We start from the raw sequence: 17,509 nt of genomic DNA, 5'->3' as shown, positions 1-17,509 counted from the left end.
GAGTATATATTTTTAAGACAGCGTTTTTACCTGACCAATTTACTGAACTCTAATCAGTACTCGTTTGATACACTCAGTTGTTCAACAACTGTTTTACAGCCCATTGCAAACACATGACACTCTTTTCAGTTAGACTGGAGATGATGATGAACTTATTGGAGAATGTTTGGGAGGAAAAGCCATGGAGTTTAATCCAAGGAGTTTAATGACTGACTAGATGGGGAAGGTGAGAGAGGGGAGCTTCCAAGGATGCCTCACATGTTCTGGTTGAAACAACCAAGCCGATGGAGGAAACGCCAACAATTATGTGCTGTTGTTTTTTCTTGTTTTCTGGTCTATTTTATAAGGACACAATAGAAGGATTTCCATGCTAAGGAGGTAACACTGGCTGGTGAAGTAATGACCAGCCCTGGGCATTACGGGTGGCCTTTGAAGCCATGCGTGAGCCGAGGACATGGCGCCCGAGAGCAGGGGTGCAGCTCACGCCGGCTCCCTCTCCGCGGTGGGAACCGCTGGCCATTTCCGTCTCCATACCAAGAGGACACCTGCAGGAACTGACTGGAAAGTAACCGCCCATGTGAAAATCAGGTTGGCTTTTGGCAAGACATTTAAAAGACAAATTCTATCCACCATATAAATCAACTTGACCAGCAAAGTCCATTTGCTGAAGCAGATTTAAATTTTTTAATTGAATTGAAAACAAACACCAAGATTGTAAAGAGAACTGGCATCGCGTTGCCTAAGAAACAGTTTAAAGCACTCGAGTTAATTCAGGTAGGTTGTGGGTATTAGTCAAGTCCGTACTTCCACAGTAGTTAGGTAAAGGGGAGATTATGTTGTCAGAGGCTACTTTGTGTGGCTCTGAAGGCCAAAGCCCAACAAGGTCGATTTATTAGAGGGGCTAACTGCCAGCTTAATTTGGGGAAAAAGAAGTCCCCTTTTTGTGGGAATGCTTAAATTTGAATGACTATCATTCAACAATGTTTTCCTGTGATTTATGTACTAGGCGAACTAGGACAGATGGCCTCTGAGGTGCCTGCCAATTTGAAAACTGTATAATTCTAAATAAGCAGTCTAAAATGAAAAGTAACCCCCACAACTGTATGTGGGATTGCTAATATTTTGCACTTGCAGCCTACAAAACACACTTCGTCTAACTCCATCATCACAAGAGCTTCTCAGCATTGCAGGATGGGTATTTTTGCTGCCCTGTTTATAGGAGAAATGACAAGAAGAAGGATTGTTTGAGTTGGTCATTGTGTAGTTTGGTCATTGCTGGCTTGAAGATGGGTGATTATTAGCACATCTCAGCCATTTATCCCTTGTGGATAAGCTATAACGTGTATTAATGTCAGAAAGTAGACGTATTCTGACATACTTAGAGTTTGGCTACTCAGAAATAAAAGATAGATTACCACATTTGCAGAACTACGAGCACCTCACAGCTGTTTCCATTTAGCAATTCCCTGTTCTCCAGTGCCACCGTCTCTTCAAACTTCTCATCTTTACAGTGTCCCCATCATCTTCCTCAGTGCCCCTTTCATGTCTTTATTACGCAGGGTGTAGATGAAAGGATTTAGGGTTGGAGTGACAATGCCATAGAGCAAGGCCATGACCTTGTCCCGGTCCTGAGAGGTGGCAGAAGAGGGCTGCAGATAGGAGGCTGCAGCGGTGCCATAGAAGAGGAACACCACAGCCAGATGCGAGGAGCAGGTGCTCAGGGCCTTCTGCCGGCCCTGGACGGACCTGGTCTTCCAAACAGCCTGGGCGATGCAGCCATAGGAGCTGAGGATGAGAGTGAGGGGTGCCAGGAGGAAGAACGTACTGACCAGCAGGAGCTCTGTCCGATTGAACGTGGTGTCCACACAGGCGAGTTTGAGGAGAACCGGCACTTCGCAGAAGACATGATCTATGACGTTTCTTCCACAAAGCGGGACCCGTATGGTGAGCACAGTCTGCACCAGTGAGCTGGCCAGGCCAGTGAGCCAGGTTGTGGCCACCAGCTTCCAACAGGTGCGTGGGCCCAAGAGGACAGTGTAGTGCAAGGGCCGGCACACTGCCACGTAGCGGTCCACAGCCATGACCGCAAGGAGCAGGCACTCAGTGGAGCCCATGGCCAAGGCCACATAGAGCTGAACAACACAGCCACCATAAGTTATCGTCTTCTCTGGGCTATACAGGTGAGCCAGGAGCTGGGGAGCCGTGCTGGTGGTATAGCAGAGGTCCATTAAGGACAAGTGGGTGAGGAAAAGGTACATTGGGGTGTGGAGCCGGGGATCCAAGCGAGCCAGAACAATGATGGCTGCATTGCCCAGCAGGGTGAGCAGGTAGAAAACCAGGACGATGGCGAAGAGGGCCACCTCCAGCAGCGGCTGCTTGGAGAAGCCCAGCAGAAGAAATCCATCAAAGAAGCTGATGTTGGGAATGATCATCACTTTGCATCACATTGCTGCTAAAAGAGAAAAACGTACTGGAGTAAGAAAATACATGAGATGGGTGAGAAATCTGTGCTGCCCCCACCTCGAGGACTTGGAGAGCACGTTTTCTCTTCAAACTGTGAACAGTCCCTTCAAGTTTGAACCTCATGAATGCCTACACTCTTCCTTTCCCTGCCTTCTCCGGGAGTTGGGTCCTTTACTTATTTTATGTATTTACACTGTAAATTTGATTTCTTCGCTTCTTGACCTCTACCTTCAAACATGCACAGGTCTTCTTCCCTGTTTTGCAAATTGCCGCTGCTGTTGAAACTTCTTTTCCCCTGCTGCTCTCAGTACCTCCCACTGTCATGGCCCAGCAGACGCTGTAACAATATGATTCCAATGTATCAGTATTATCTGAGGGGCCCCAACCCTGACTTCGCTGCTGAAGGCTCTCTCCTCCCACACTGCTCCAGTCCTCCCTTGATAAGTTTATGCCCACCATCTATTATTAACCACTTTCTAAATGTCACTCAATATCCTAAATTTGTCTTCTGTGCTTTTGTCTCACTGAAAAGGACTCACAAAACTTAGAAATAATCTCTTAACAGTAAGCCCTGTGAGCTGACTCCCTTCCGCTCCATCTCATTACTCTGAGCAGTAAACCATGTTGTCATGTTTTATTTTTAAAACTCTACCTATTATGAGATTCTAAGTGTATTTTGTTCTTTCTGCCCTATGGGAACTTTTGCCTCTTCTAGATTGAGTTTGTTCCTCCTCCTCTTTGCCACGCGGGTCATTTCCTAATTTTTCAGACTCATTTTCTTCTTTCTTCTGTCAAACTGCTCACGTTTCTCACTTAATCACACCATGCCCCTTGGCTGTGTCTTTAGTTGATTTTGTCAGTTCTGACTGTGGAACTCTATTCTGGTGTGCCCATGTGCACCTGTGTGTGTTAAAACCCCACCATGAATTCACGAGTCTAAGAGTGGGTCCAGGTACCCACCACCACACAGCACTTTGTGATGCTGTTTGAACAATAGTGTGTCTCCCCTCTCAGACTCCTTGATTGAAATAAAACATCATATTTGAAATCACCCTTCCCCTCTCCTGTTCCGAGCAGCCCTGCCTCAGCACGTCACTGTAACTCAGATCCCAGTAACTCATTGAAATGTTGAACATGCCTCTTTATCGCGATTCTTTCCAGACTGCAATCTTCAGAAGTTCCTCAGTTCTTGGCAGACTGAGATAAAAACTTCAGAAGTTTTAATATGTGCCTCTCTCTGTGAGCTTCTAATGTTTTTCATCTTCACAAGTCATTTTGATCAATCATGCACAGACTTGCATGTAGAGTATCTACACTTTTTCAGGTTGGCTTTATTACACATACTATAAGCACTGGAAGAAAAGAGGAATAAATGTGTTCCAATGGCCTCACAGCCAAAGCTTGCAAATAAAACAGAAATGCTATTAAAATGCAAGCTGATTGCCTGGTTAACTGAGTGCCGAGGTCTAGTTCTTCCTTTCCTAGATATTTTTTTTTGACACAATAACACATTTGCATGCTGGAAGAGCACAGAATTATTTGACATGTTTGCATCAACTCCAAATTATTTTTCCAAGTTAGCACTTCTTCTGTGACATAAAATTAACAGATTGGTAGTTCTGTAAATAATTCATTTAGTCAATCCACATAAGAGAAATATGTGTCTGCCTGGTAAAAATACTGAAAAACAATCATACCCACTGCCCTTAAATCTGATTAACAACAGGACACTTTATTTAATTATATATTTATTCAATAGAAAGGAGCACAGCGATTGCCTTCCTCACTGCAGAGTCTTTGCCACAAAATCGACACACACTGCACCCGGGGGCTACTGTGGGCGCTGCTGCTGGCACCATTTACCTGAGGGCAGAGAGCAGAAACCGCAGGGAGCCAGAAGGGAGAGGAGTCTTCTCTTTCTCTGAAATGAGGAGGGCTGAGAAAGTCACAGAGAGGACTGTGTGGTGTGTTTTCTCCGCTGGACCACTGGGGCAAAGGGTCCCAAGGAAGCAATTAATACTTGTGTTCACTAGTGTGCAGTTAGGCAGAACCCACTTAGGGAAAGAAGGCCCAGGGGGCAAGATATTTTGTCAGTCTGCTCTTATTACTTAGTGAGAGATTATTTGTAGTGTTCAGCTTTCAAATAAGATGACCAGTAGGATGGGGCACCAACTACGTTCAGAAGCACTAACATTTTTCAAACCTCTGCTGAAAATTCATCTTTTCCTGATGTTCTCCCAACTGCTCTCTCCCCAATCACTCTGAATAAAGATTGAAATGTAAATGGTCTCACTAGAAGGCTCATGTAAGTGCATATCATTGATTATTAAACTATGGAACTAGGTTTGCCAAAATCATTAAAATCCAAACAAATTAATATGCAAATTAAGCTTAACTATAACGCTGAAGTTGATAAGCAAACATAACCTCAAACGACGCCAACTTTTGGACAAAAACCATGTTGGAAGACCATGGGGATGGTCTTCCTCTCCTAGAGGGGTATAAATTGAGAAGAGATCAGCAGAAATTCTAGGAGCACGTGTGTGCACGTGTGTGCACACATATCTACAAGGCTGAGCTCCAATGTCACTTTCCCACAAGACCTCCCTGGGCCTCCTCATCACAGACACTCTCCACTTGCTCAGGGACACACCACCCCAAGTGTTCCTGCCTTCTGGAACTTTCTGTGCTCTCACTCCTGGTTGTAATCGTTTGACCGCAGACCTGCTCCTCTGTGCAATCACAAACTCCTGCAGAGCTGTGGCTGAGCACGTGTCTCATTTTTCAAATTTGCAGCTCATTTGGATTATTTTGCCTTTAGTTTCATGGAAATATTGTTTCACTGAAAATAGATAAGTGGCACAAAGCAACCCCTCATGTTTTTAAAAGAGTTAGTATATGGTTAGTGTTATTACTTATTTTGATCAATATTATTATGTACAATATTAGGTCAATATGTTTAAACCTAAAAAGGATAATTGCTTAGAAAGTAAAATAAAATTTCCGAAGTGGATTTAGTAATAGGGAGCTTAAAAAATAACAATAGAATTTAAATCTTTAGTGGAACATCTGCCCCATCCACTAAAAGCAAATGTGGTAGTCTGGAAGCTCAGTTAAAAAAAAAACAAAACAACATTCAGAAAGGGCAGATAAAGTGCTTCCCAGATAAGGTCAAGTTAAAGGAGTTCGTCATCACCAAGCCCTTATTATATGAAATGTTAAAGGGACTTATCTAAGGAAAAGAAGATCAAAAATACAAACAGTAAATGACAACAAACTCACAACTATCAACAATTGAACCTAAAACAAAAAAAAAATGAACTAAGCAAGCAACTAGAATAGGAACAGAACCACAGAAATGGAGATCACATGGAGGGTTATCAGTGGGGAAGGGGAGGGGGAGTGGGGGAAAAGGTGCAGGGAATAAGAAGCATAAATGGTACATAGAAAACAGACAGTGGGAGGTTAAGAATGGTATAAGAAATGTAGAAGCCAAAGAACTTAAATGTACTAACCATGGACATGCACTAAGGTGGGGGAATGCAGGTGGGAGGGGGTGTGCAGGGTGGAGGAGAATAAAGGGGGGAAAACTGGACAACTGTAATAGCATAATCAATAAAATATATTAAAAAACATTCAAGTGCAAAGAGCGATTGGCTCCACCAAATGCTGCTTCCACACTCAGTGAAACTCTCAGGAAGACATTGATTTGGCAACGACATGTCAGTGTAGCGACTTTGACAAGAGATGTATTTTCACATGACCATTTCTTTTAGGTATATACCCAGGATTGGAATTGCTGGGCTGGCCGTAGGTAGGTGTGTGTTTTAAATTTATTGGAAACCACTATCCAGTATTTCAAATTGTTTTACCTTTTCATCAGCAAGTATTCTAGTATTCTGAAGTTCCAGTTGCTCTATCTCTTTGTCAATACTCAGTGTTATAAAGCTTTTAAATTTTAGCCATTTTCGTCAATGTGTACTTTGTCTTGCTGTGAGTTTAATTTGATTTTCCCTGATGAGCTGGTATTGAGCAACTTCTTACATACTTCTTAGCCATTTGGTTTTTTTTTTTTTTTTGCAAAGTTCCTGTTCCAGTGTTGGTTCACTTTTAAAACTTGGATCATTGGCTTTTTCTTAGTGAATTTTAGAAGTTCTTTCTAAATTCTGAATCCTGTTTTTTTTCAGATGTGTGTATTGCGAATATTTTTTCCCAGTCTATAGCTTGCCTTTTCACCCCTTTATTTGACTTGGAATTCTATACTTGGTCAAACTCTCCAGCGAGTATGAGATCAAAAGTAAAGACCTTTTTCAGGTGTGCATAACATGTCTCAGGATCTCCTAAGATCCTTCCTGGAGAAGTTATTTGGGGATGACCTCTAAGAAGACAATGGTGAAAAGTCAAGAAAGTGAGCCATGTAAGAAGAGCCAAGAAATAGCCAGCTTCAGGAAGACAGTGAAGAGAAGAGGACCAAAGCTCTGCGGGGGCCAAGCTCCTTGACTGGAGCAGGAGAACGCGAAGCTTGGGAGCGCCATCTCTGGAGGAAAGGTGAACTGCAGGCACCCGCCGTGTGATTGAGAATCTGCACAAGCCTGGGGCTGAGGTCAAGGCGCCTCCTTCTTCTATCGGCAAGAAAAAGGAAAGTAATTATGCCAGGAAGAAAAAGAAAATCTTATATGAGAAAGTATCATTCAGGTATTATGAAATAAAATAAGTGTCACTTAAAGAAAGAGATGTATTTCCAGTATGGTCATGTGAAATGTGGGCAAAGAGGATGTAAGAGCCAGCGGTAAAGAATTTGAGGAAATCAAGATAACAAGATTTTTGCTTCAAAAGGGAAGAAAAAAATAAAAAGATCTAGGGTGAGAGGTCTTGTAGATTGGAATAAAATAGCACTTCTTTTCTGCATTGCTTGAATACTGTAAAGGGGGGGAAATGATGTAGGAGACAGAATAAAATTCTGGAGCAGTTTCATTTGATGTGGCGAGAGAGACAGGATCTAGGCTACAAGTGGGAGAACCGGCTGTAAAGAAGGGTACACAGTTCATCGAAAAGTGGGAACTGGAGCCAGTAGGCGCGGAGGCCAGCGGCCGACAGAGCAGCCGGAAGCACGCCCTGAGGTGTTCTTCCGGCCGCTGTCATTGCCCTGAAAACACGCGAGGGAAAAAAGTAATTAGTAACAACGGCATAGGCCAAAGTCCGACAGACAATACGCCATCAAACGCAGGACACGGGGCCCCGGGAAGAAAATTAAAGGGCATTCATTGCTTCATCCTCAAAAAATCAGCTTTTCCATTTCAGCCCTCCGTCCTGGGCCGTCACCCTGCCAAGGGCCCCGCGCTTCGGCCGTGGGGCTGGGCTGTGCCGCGCGGGCCCCCCTCGGAGCCCCGCCGCCCCAGGGCGCCCTCCACGTGCGCCCGCTCGCCCGCGGTGCACTGCCCGCGGCCCCTCTGCAGCGCCGGGAGCTTGCGCCGATCCGGGCCGGGCTGCGACCCTTCCCCGCCAGGGGCGCTGTCCTCCTTCTGGACTGTTGCTGATCGCGGAGAACTGGAAGACAGGCCCCGGCGCCAGCCCGGAGAATGAGCAGTACGGGTTTTAGTACCTGGTCAGCCCATCACAGTTTACCGTCGCCCTCTCTGTTTCATAGGGAAAAAGCCCAGGAATAAAATCACCTCTATAGCCTCAGGCAGAGAGAGTGGAAGGAAGGAAAAAGAGAAGGAACAGTCAGAAGTTTCTCGTCCATCTGCTTTGAGCACGCCGTCCTTGTAGGCTTTGAGGCCGTCCCTGGAGAATTCTCGGGCAGGCTAGAGCGGTGGGCTCGGTCATTGCAGATTCCCAGCATCACCGAGCTGAAGCGAAAGAAGAACCCTTAGGCTGTGCGGGCGTCTTCACGTTCCGAGGCTCCCACACAGTGAAGCAGGAACACCTGAGCTTTCCTCCTCCGGAAAAAGCTGGCTTCCCTTCTGGAACCCCAGCGTGAGCACTCAGGGAGCAGAAACGTCAGGTGTAGGAACGGAGGAAGATGATGATGATGAAGAGGCTGCTGCTCTCGTTCCTGCCCCACCAGCGGATCACACAAAATCAATTTACGCGTGGTCTGTAACTCACCCATTCCTGCACCAGTTGGTGATTCTGATGGTGGTAGGGGTGCCAAGTCTTTTCACAAACAGAGACCAAATGACAGATGAAAAGATTATGGAGAAATTGAGAACTATGTGACCATAGGTGACCCTAAGAAAAAATACACACTATATGAAAACATTGGGCAAGGAGCTGCTGGTACAGTTTTCAGTGCTACTGATGCAGCATTGGGACAGGATAGTGATATTCAACAGGTTAATTTACAGAAATAGCCAAAAAAGAAATTAATCATTAAGGAGATTCTGGTGACGAAAGAATTAAAAGAATCCCAACGTAGCTGACTCCTTGGACAAAAAATGCCAGTGCCATTGGTGAACAATGTCAGAATATGCCACTCCAGATACACCTTTTTGGCATAAGGATTATTCTGAACTGATTATTAAAAAAAAAAAAACTGCAGGCATAAGAGAAGCTCTGAATATCAAAATGCAAATAAATTTCTATTTGTGAGGGTGTCTTCGTCTCTTCACCAGGAAGAGAAAGATCACTGAATCACAAGAGATTGAACAGCTTTTATGGATCTGAAGAGCATTATGCTGAGTGAAGTAAGACACTTGGAGAAAGACGAGTACCATATGATTTCATGCATATGTGGAATCTAATGAACAAACTGAACTAACAAGTGAAACAGAGACGGACTCATAGAGAGTAAGCTGACAGCTCTGTGTGGGGTGTTGAGGGCCTGCGTGGAGGGTAGAGGAATTAAGCAAAAAGGGAAAAAATAGAGGAAAAACTCGCTAGGGGGAGCAGGTCGGGGAAGCTGGAGGAAGGTCTAGGGGGATAGATGGTGATGGACGGAGACCTGATTTGGGGCGGTAAACACACACGACAGTGTACAGGTGATGTGTTGTGGAACTGTGCACCTGAAACCTATATAGTCTTGTCAGCCAGTCTCGCATCATTACATTCAATAAAAAGGAGAAGAAAACTATCAGCTTCTACCCACTTGGTAAGTGTCTCACAGCTGCACACCCAATGGAAGAGGGTGCTGTCTCCATGGTTACTAGACTCAATATGGGGATCACATGGTAAGGAATAGAAATGTCGAATTACTATTTGTACACCTGGAACTATTATATATAATACTGTGTACCAACTGTAATAAAAATTAATATGTTGTCTCCAAAATCCATGGAGGTCCACTGGTGCTGTGCCTTTACTTTGGTCATAGGAGGGGCCAGGTGCACTAAATGATTTTTCACCCAAGAAGGAGTATCTCAGGGCGCCCCATACCATTGGATCCCTAGACCTTTCAGTTCGGTAGAAACTGGGAGAGAAACATGAAACTGTTTCTCCCTTAGAAGCCTCAGAGAAATCAGATCTACTGATACTTTGATCTTGGGGTTCCCAGACTCCATATTGTGAGAACATGAATTTTTTGTTGTTTAAGCCACCGAGCCTGTCTTGGGGCAGCCCTGCAAACACACACACACCTGGAAATGCAAGTATATTTGTAGCAGCTTTGTTCATGATGTCAAAAACTGTAAATACCTCATGTACCCATCAGCAAGTGATTCAATTTATAATTATAGTATATTTATATAGAGGTATGCCCTGAAAAAAGATGTCAACTACTGATACAAGGTAAAAAATAGAAGAATCTTAAAGATGTGATGAATAAAAAATGCCCGAATGTAAAAAACACCACAAATACTGGAAGGACCAATTTTTATGCATCTTCAGAAGAGACTAATTGATCTAGTTATACAAAGCAGGACATTAGTTGCCAGGACTGGTAAAATTGACTGGAAAGGAACATGACAGGACTTTCTGGAATGACATGAATGGGGAAGGGGGGAAATGGATACATTTGACAAAATTTATATAACTCCTTATGGTGGTTACATTTTATTGTATGCAAATTGATTAAAGATATATACAAGTTTAAAATTTCAAGTGTTTATATGCACAAAAATAAATTAACCTTTAGAAAACAATTTACAGGTTAAAAAGCACATCTACAACAATAGTTTTGTTTTTCAAAACCACATAAGATATTTAATTTTGAAAATTCTCTTTTGCTGAAAAACTGAACCTCAGAACAATTAAGTGGTCTGTCCACAACTAGGTCACATTTGTGCCTTTGAACTTCAGTGATTCTTCTATTAAACAATGTTATTCAGTTTGTTCACTAGATTCCACAGGGGACAGACACGGAGAGCAGATGACAGCTGGGAGGAGGAGGGGAGGGGTGGAGGGATTCAGCAAAAAGGAAAAAGGACTCATGGACATGGAGAGCAGTGTGGTGATTGCTGGGGGAGGCAGGTATACGGGGACTAAATGGTAATGGAAGAAATGCAATAAAGATTAAATGAAAAAAAAAACCCATAGTATTCATGAGTCTATCGCCTACCCCTTCTCCTATAATTCCAGATTGTTACACAATTAAAAATTACTCAGTCTTATTTTAAATGACACTTATTATATATTAAAAATAACTACAAAGGCATATAGAGAGTAACTAATTTTGTCATTTCCTAAATTTAGCTGATTTCTACAAGACTGGTATAGTTCTGACAGGGCGACTGTTCACAATTATAAGATTTCTGTGATGGTCTCTGTTCAGACCTTGAAATCACCACAAAAGAGCACAAGAATTAGTGAAGAGTAGAGAGTCAAAACTTGCATAAAATGATTGGTAGCCGTGTCCATCTACTGACAGATGCTTGTCTACAGCCAAAGGGCCATGATACAGAAAAATGAACCATGAAAGCTTTGTCCGTTAGAGCCTGTGTCCTCAATGGGAAGTTTGCACCTCAGTTAAAAATTCCTTGGGAATGGGAGAAGGAAGATGGCGGCTTTGCTCTAGGCAGCGTTTTTCTCGGTTTCTGTGAAGAGGAGGGAAACTCGTGGATCGGTGGAGAGACAGAGCAAGTGGACTGGGTTACTGAATCACTTTTGAAAGCAGGACATCGGGGATTACTGCGATCACTGGAAAACCAGACGGTAGGGAGACTGCTTCGGGACAAAAGGGACCCGGGGATCAGCGCAAGGTCTGGGGGTGTGCAGTCCCCAGGCCAGGTGCTCCAGGGTCTGCCTCAGGGCTCCTGGGAGAGGGGAGTCACTGCTCCCTCCACCAAATATGGGGGTTGAGCAACTTCAGGGGAGAACATGTTGCTTGAAGGAACAGATTGGCCAGTTGGACTGGGAAAAAATCACCCAGGGACTATGAACACCCACCCAGAGACCTGGGAGAAGTGAGGGCCCCCAGCCAACATGACTGCCCCTGGATGGGAAAGGTGCCAACACCCCTGGCCTGGTTGGGGTGCAGATCGGTGGAAAACAAAGAGCTGGGAAGGACTCCTCTAGTGCTCCATCGGGAGGCCTGACTCGTGCGTGCTGTGAACTTGGAAGAGTCGCGGCATGGCGCTTAGGGTGATCCTAGACCCAGAATCTCAAAAGTTTGGTGGAGGGGAGCACACTTTTACGATTCCCAGGGAGGGTGCAGTGAATCCCAAAACGTCTCAGGTGCCTCCTGAGATCATAGAGCTGGAACCCTGCAGGACCCCGGAGTCCGGAAGAACGTGGCAGTGAGCTCTAGAGAGCGAGTATGCTTGGGAGCGCCCAGGGTACCTGACAGTCTTGCTGAGATCTGACTGGGAAGAGAGAGAGGCATTTCAAAGGTGCCTCAGCCAGCTGAAGCCAGCAAGATAAAAAAAAACTGGTCTGGCCAGTTAGAAACCAACAAGAGGTTTTTCTTATTTTGTTTTGTTTGGTTTGGTTTGGTTTTTGTGGCTGTTGTTGGTTGATTGATTTTATCTTGTGTTTTATGTGACATTTTATTTTTCAATTGTTATTATTTTTATACCTCGCAATCCCTTATGTTTCTCTTCCATTCATCCTAATATTATTCTTTCCACTCCAAATTTATCTCTCCTGCACTACATCTTCTGCTTGTCTTTCCTTTCTTTTTTTCAATCTTGCAAGTGACTGTAAATTTGTATTATCTTTTTCTCATTTTTCCAACATTTTTTATTTTAATAGTATTTTGGTATTCTTTTTCTTTCTGTATAATCTTCTTCACTTGGCTGGTTATACTGTCATTTGATAGGTTCCCCCTGGTATCTCAGTCACAATGTATTGATAATTTACTATTCTTCAACTGTGTTCCATTAATACACCTCTCAAGGTTCTATACTCTTTATTCTTATTATCTAGATCTCATCAATTCTGCCACAAGACTGTCACTTTACTATTACTGTTAATAAGACCTAGTCCATACAGTTGTAAATACTACTCAATACCCCTACCTGATCTCAGCCCACTTTGCAATTTCCTGAACTATACTATTGTGGGGGTTGTCTCTATTCTTTTACACACTACTCCTATATACTAATCTTTAACCCAACGCTACCTTAGAATCTGACCTCCCACAGCCTCACAGCTTTCTAGATCCAACTAACAATCCTCTCGTCCCCAATAAGAGTCTTACCCTCTTTCCATCCTTTCTAAAACGTGGATAGTGGGGTGGAGAATCACGGTTAACACTATAAGGAGCCAAAGGATAACCCATCTCTTCTCTACTGGCTGCTAATGTAAATATCATAGTATACTGTCTTGCTGTCTTAAACCATTTCGCCTTACTCCTCCAACTGATCACAAAAAAGAGTAGGGGGAAGCTGTGAACACCAGGATACATGAAGGAGATTGAACCACTGAATCTCACAAATATTCTACCACAGAAGTTCACACCATAATTTCAGGGAATCCAAACAGATCAATTTAAGAAACAAGAAGAAAAAAGAAGAAACCCACGAACAATGAGAAAACAAAGAAACAACACCCAATTGAAGGGAAACGAGGAAGCCTCAGGAAAAATGCTAAATGAAATAGAGGCAACTCAACTATCAGATAGTGGGTTCAAACAATGATTACCAGGAAGTTCAATGAACTCACAATGAGCTTTCAGAAATTAGAGGGAAACTACATCAACCTCACTGCAAACTATATAAACATGAAAAAGGAAATAGAAACTCTCAACAAAGGTCAAGAGGAAATGAAGAATACAATTTCTGAACTGAAGAACGCAGTAGAAGGGATGAAAAGCAGGATCGATGAAGCAGAAGATTGGATTAGCGAGCTGGAGGACAAAGTAGAAAACAACATCCAGAAAGAGCAAGAAAAGGAAAAGAGGCTCAGAAAGAACGAAGAGGGATTAAGAGAAATGCAAGACAATATGAAATGAAATAATATCCGTATAATAGGGATACCAGAAGGAGAAGAAGAAGAGCAAGGGATCGAAAACGTAGTTGAACAAGTAATGAAGAACTTCCCTAATTTGATGAGAGAAAAAGTCACACAAATCCAGGAAACACAGAGAGTCCCAATCAAGAGGAATGCAAAGAGGCCCACCTCAAGACACATCATAATTAAGATGGCAAAATTTCAAGACAAAGAGAGAATCTTAAAAGCAGCAAGGGAGAAAAAGGAAGTAATATACAAGGGGGCCCCAATAAGGCTAACAGCTGACTTCTCAATGGAAACACTTCAAGCCAGAAGAGAATGGCAAGAAATACTCCAGGTAATGAAAACCAGAGGTCTGCAACCAAGGCTACTATATCCAGCAAGGCTCTCAATCAAGATAGAAGGCCAAATAAGAAGCTTCCCAGACAAAAGAAGTCTAAAAGAATACACCTCGACCAAACCAGCTCTGCAAGAGATCCTAAAGGGACTGCTTTAAGGAAGGGAAGGAAAAGAGAGAGAGAGAGAGAGAGAGAGAGAGAGAGGGACACACGTACATAAAAGAAAATGAATAAGTACCTATCAATAATAACCTTAAATGTAAATGGATTAAATGCTCCAATCAAAAGACGTAGAGTAGCTGAATGGACAAGAAAAATGACCCACATATCTGCTGTCTACAAGAGACCCACCTCAAGATAAAAGACCTACACAGGCTGAAAGTGAAGGGCTGGAAACAAATCTTCCAAGCAAATGGACAGGAAAAAGAAAACTGGGTAGCAATATTCATATCAGACAAAATAGACTTCCAAAAAAGGTTCATAAAGAGAGACCCAGAAGGTCACTTCATAATACTCAAGGGAAGAATCCATCAAGAAGACATAAATATTGTAAACATATATGCACCCAACATAGGAGCACCCAAATACATAAAGAAAATTTTAGAGGACTTCAAGAAAGATATGGACAGCAACACAATTATAGTGGGAGATTTTAACACCCTACTATCAAAAATGGACAGATCTTCTAAACAAAATATCAACAGAGATATTGTGGCATTGAACAATACCCTTGATGAAATGGACTTTACTGATATATACAGAGCCCTCCATCCAAAAGAAGCTAAATATACATTCTTTTCAAATGTACATGGAACATTCTCAAAGATAGACCACATGACAGGACACAAAACAAGCCTCAAGAATTTCAAGAAAATTGAAATCATACCAAGCATTTTCTCGGACCACAAGGGACTGAAGGTAGAAACCAATCCCAAGGAAAAAAACCAAAAACACTCAAAATCATGGAGATTAAATAGCATGCTATTAAAAAAGGAATGGGTCAAGAGTGATATTAGGGAAGAAATCAAAAGGTTTCTGGAAACAAATGAAAACAAACTCACAACAACCCAAAACTTATGGGACACAGCCAAGGCAGTCCTGAGAGGGAATTTCATAGCGATACAGGCCCACCTAAAAAGGTTAGAAACATTCCAAACAAACAACCTAACCCTACGTATACAAGAATTCGAGGAACAACAACAAAGGCAGCCCAGAGCAAGCAGAGGGAAGGAAATAACCAAGATCAGAGCAGAATTAAATGACATAGAGACTAAAAGCACAATTCTAAGGATCAATGAATCCAAGAGCTGGTTCTTTGGAAAGATAAACAAAATGCACAAGCCTTTAAGCAGACTCATCAAGAAAAAAAAGAGAGAAGACCCAAATAAACACAATCAGAAATGAAAGAGGAGAGATTACAACAGATACCACAGAAATACAAAGGATTGTAAGAAATTACTACAAAGAACTGTATGCCAAAAAATTTGAAAACCTAGGTGAAATGGACAAATTTCTAGAAAAATATAATCTTCCAAAACTCAATGAAAAAGAAGCAGAAAGCCTGAACAGACCAATAACAACAAAAGAAATTGAAGCAGTAATCAAAAAATTCCCAACACACAAAAGCCCGGGACCAGATGGTTTCACAGGAGAATTCTACAAAGCATTTAAGGAAGAACTAACCCCTATCCTTCACAGACTATTCCAAAAAATCCAGAAAGATGGGAGTCTCCCAAACTCTTTTTATGAGGCCAACATCATCCTAATTCCAAAACCAGATAAAGACACAACAAAGAAAAAAAAACTTCAGGCAGTATCACTGATGAACATTGACGCTAAAATCCTCAACAAAATACTGGCAAACCGCATCCAACAATACATTAAAAAGATCATACACCATGACCAAGTGGGATTCATTCCAGGGATGCAACGATGGTTCAGTATTCACAAGTCAGTAAATGTAATACATCACATAAACAAAAGCAAAGACAAAAACCACATGATCATATCAATTGATGCAGAAAAAGCATTTGATAAGGTACAGCACCCATTCATGATAAAAACACTCGGTAAAGTGGGAGTAGAGGGAGCATTCCTCAACATAATAAAGGCCATATATGAGAGACCTACAGCCAACATCATACTCAATGGGCAAAAATTAAAATCTTTTCCACTAAGATGAGGAACAAGACAAGGCTGTCCACTTTCACCACTTCTATTCAATATAGTACTGGAAGTTTTAGCCACAGCAATCAGACAAGAAAAAGAAATAAAAGGCATCCAAATCAGAAAGGAGGAAACAAAACTGTCACTGTTTGCAGATGACATGATAGTATACCTAGAAAATCCTATAGACTCTACCAAACACTGCTTGACCTAATCAATGAATTTGGCAAAACAGTGGGATACAAAGTCAATATCCAGAAATCAAAGGCATTTCTGTACACCAACAATGAAACAGCAGAAGCAGAGATCAAGGAAAAAATCCCATTTGAAATAGCAAAAAGAAAAATAAAATATCTAGGAATAAACCTAACCAAAGAGGTAAAAGACCTGTATTCAGAAAACTATATAACACTCAGGAAAGAAATCAAGGAAGACACAAACAAATGGAAACATATACCATGTTCATGGATTGGAAGAATTAATATCATCAAAATGTCCATACTACCCAAAGCAATTTATACATTCAATGCAATTCCCATTAAAGTACCAATGGCATATTTCACAGACATAGAACAAACACTTCAAAAATTTATATGGAATCATAAACGACCCTGAATAGCTGCTGCAATTTTGAGAAAGAAGAGTAAAGTAGGAGGGATCACAATACCTGACACTAAACTATACTACAAGGCCACTGTAAACAAAACAGCCTGGTACTGGCATAAAAACAGGCACAGAGACGAATGGAACAGAACAGAGAGCCCAGAAATAAACCCAAGTCTCTATGGTCAATTAATATTTGACAAAGGAGGCAGCAACATAAAATGGAGTAAAAATAGCCTCTTCAACAAATGGTGTTGGGAGAGCTGGACAGCCACGTGCAAAAAAATTAAACTTGAGCACCAACTTACACCATATACAAAAATAAATTCAAGGTGGATAAAAGATTTAAATATAAAACGTGACACCATTAAAGTCCTAGAGGAGAACGTAGGTAGGAAAATCTTAGATATTTCACGCAGAAACTTTTTTACTGACTTGTCCCCTAGAGGAAGAGACATAAAGGAAAGAATAAACAAATGGGACCTCATCAAAATTAAAAGCTTCTGCACAGCTAAAGAAAACAGTATCAAAATTAAAAGAGAACCAACTGTATGGGAAAACATATTTGCCAATGACACCTCAGACAAGGGTTTCATCTCCAAAATATATAAAGA

General features: G+C 42.1%; 1 protein-coding gene and 1 pseudogene across 1 annotated transcript; one reads left to right on the top strand and one right to left on the bottom strand.

Moving 5' to 3' along the window:
* Positions 1-537: 537 nt before the first annotated feature.
* On the bottom strand, positions 538-2,454 carry LOC114509079 (olfactory receptor 2G3-like). The gene has a single exon (XM_028527131.2). The coding sequence runs from the start codon at positions 2,430-2,432 to the stop codon at positions 1,506-1,508; it is 927 nt and encodes a 308-aa protein (XP_028382932.1). The 5' UTR covers positions 2,433-2,454; the 3' UTR covers positions 538-1,505.
* A 4,380-nt stretch (positions 2,455-6,834) lies between these two features.
* Positions 6,835-8,885, top strand: LOC114510356 (annotated as a pseudogene).
* Positions 8,886-17,509: the final 8,624 nt, after the last annotated feature.

This window comes from Phyllostomus discolor, chromosome 13 (assembly GCF_004126475.2).
Source record: "Phyllostomus discolor isolate MPI-MPIP mPhyDis1 chromosome 13, mPhyDis1.pri.v3, whole genome shotgun sequence".
NCBI classification, from domain to species: Eukaryota; Metazoa; Chordata; class Mammalia; order Chiroptera; family Phyllostomidae; genus Phyllostomus; species Phyllostomus discolor.
The sequence above is the reverse complement of the archived record's forward strand: the minus strand, read 5'-3'. Positions and strand labels throughout refer to the sequence as shown.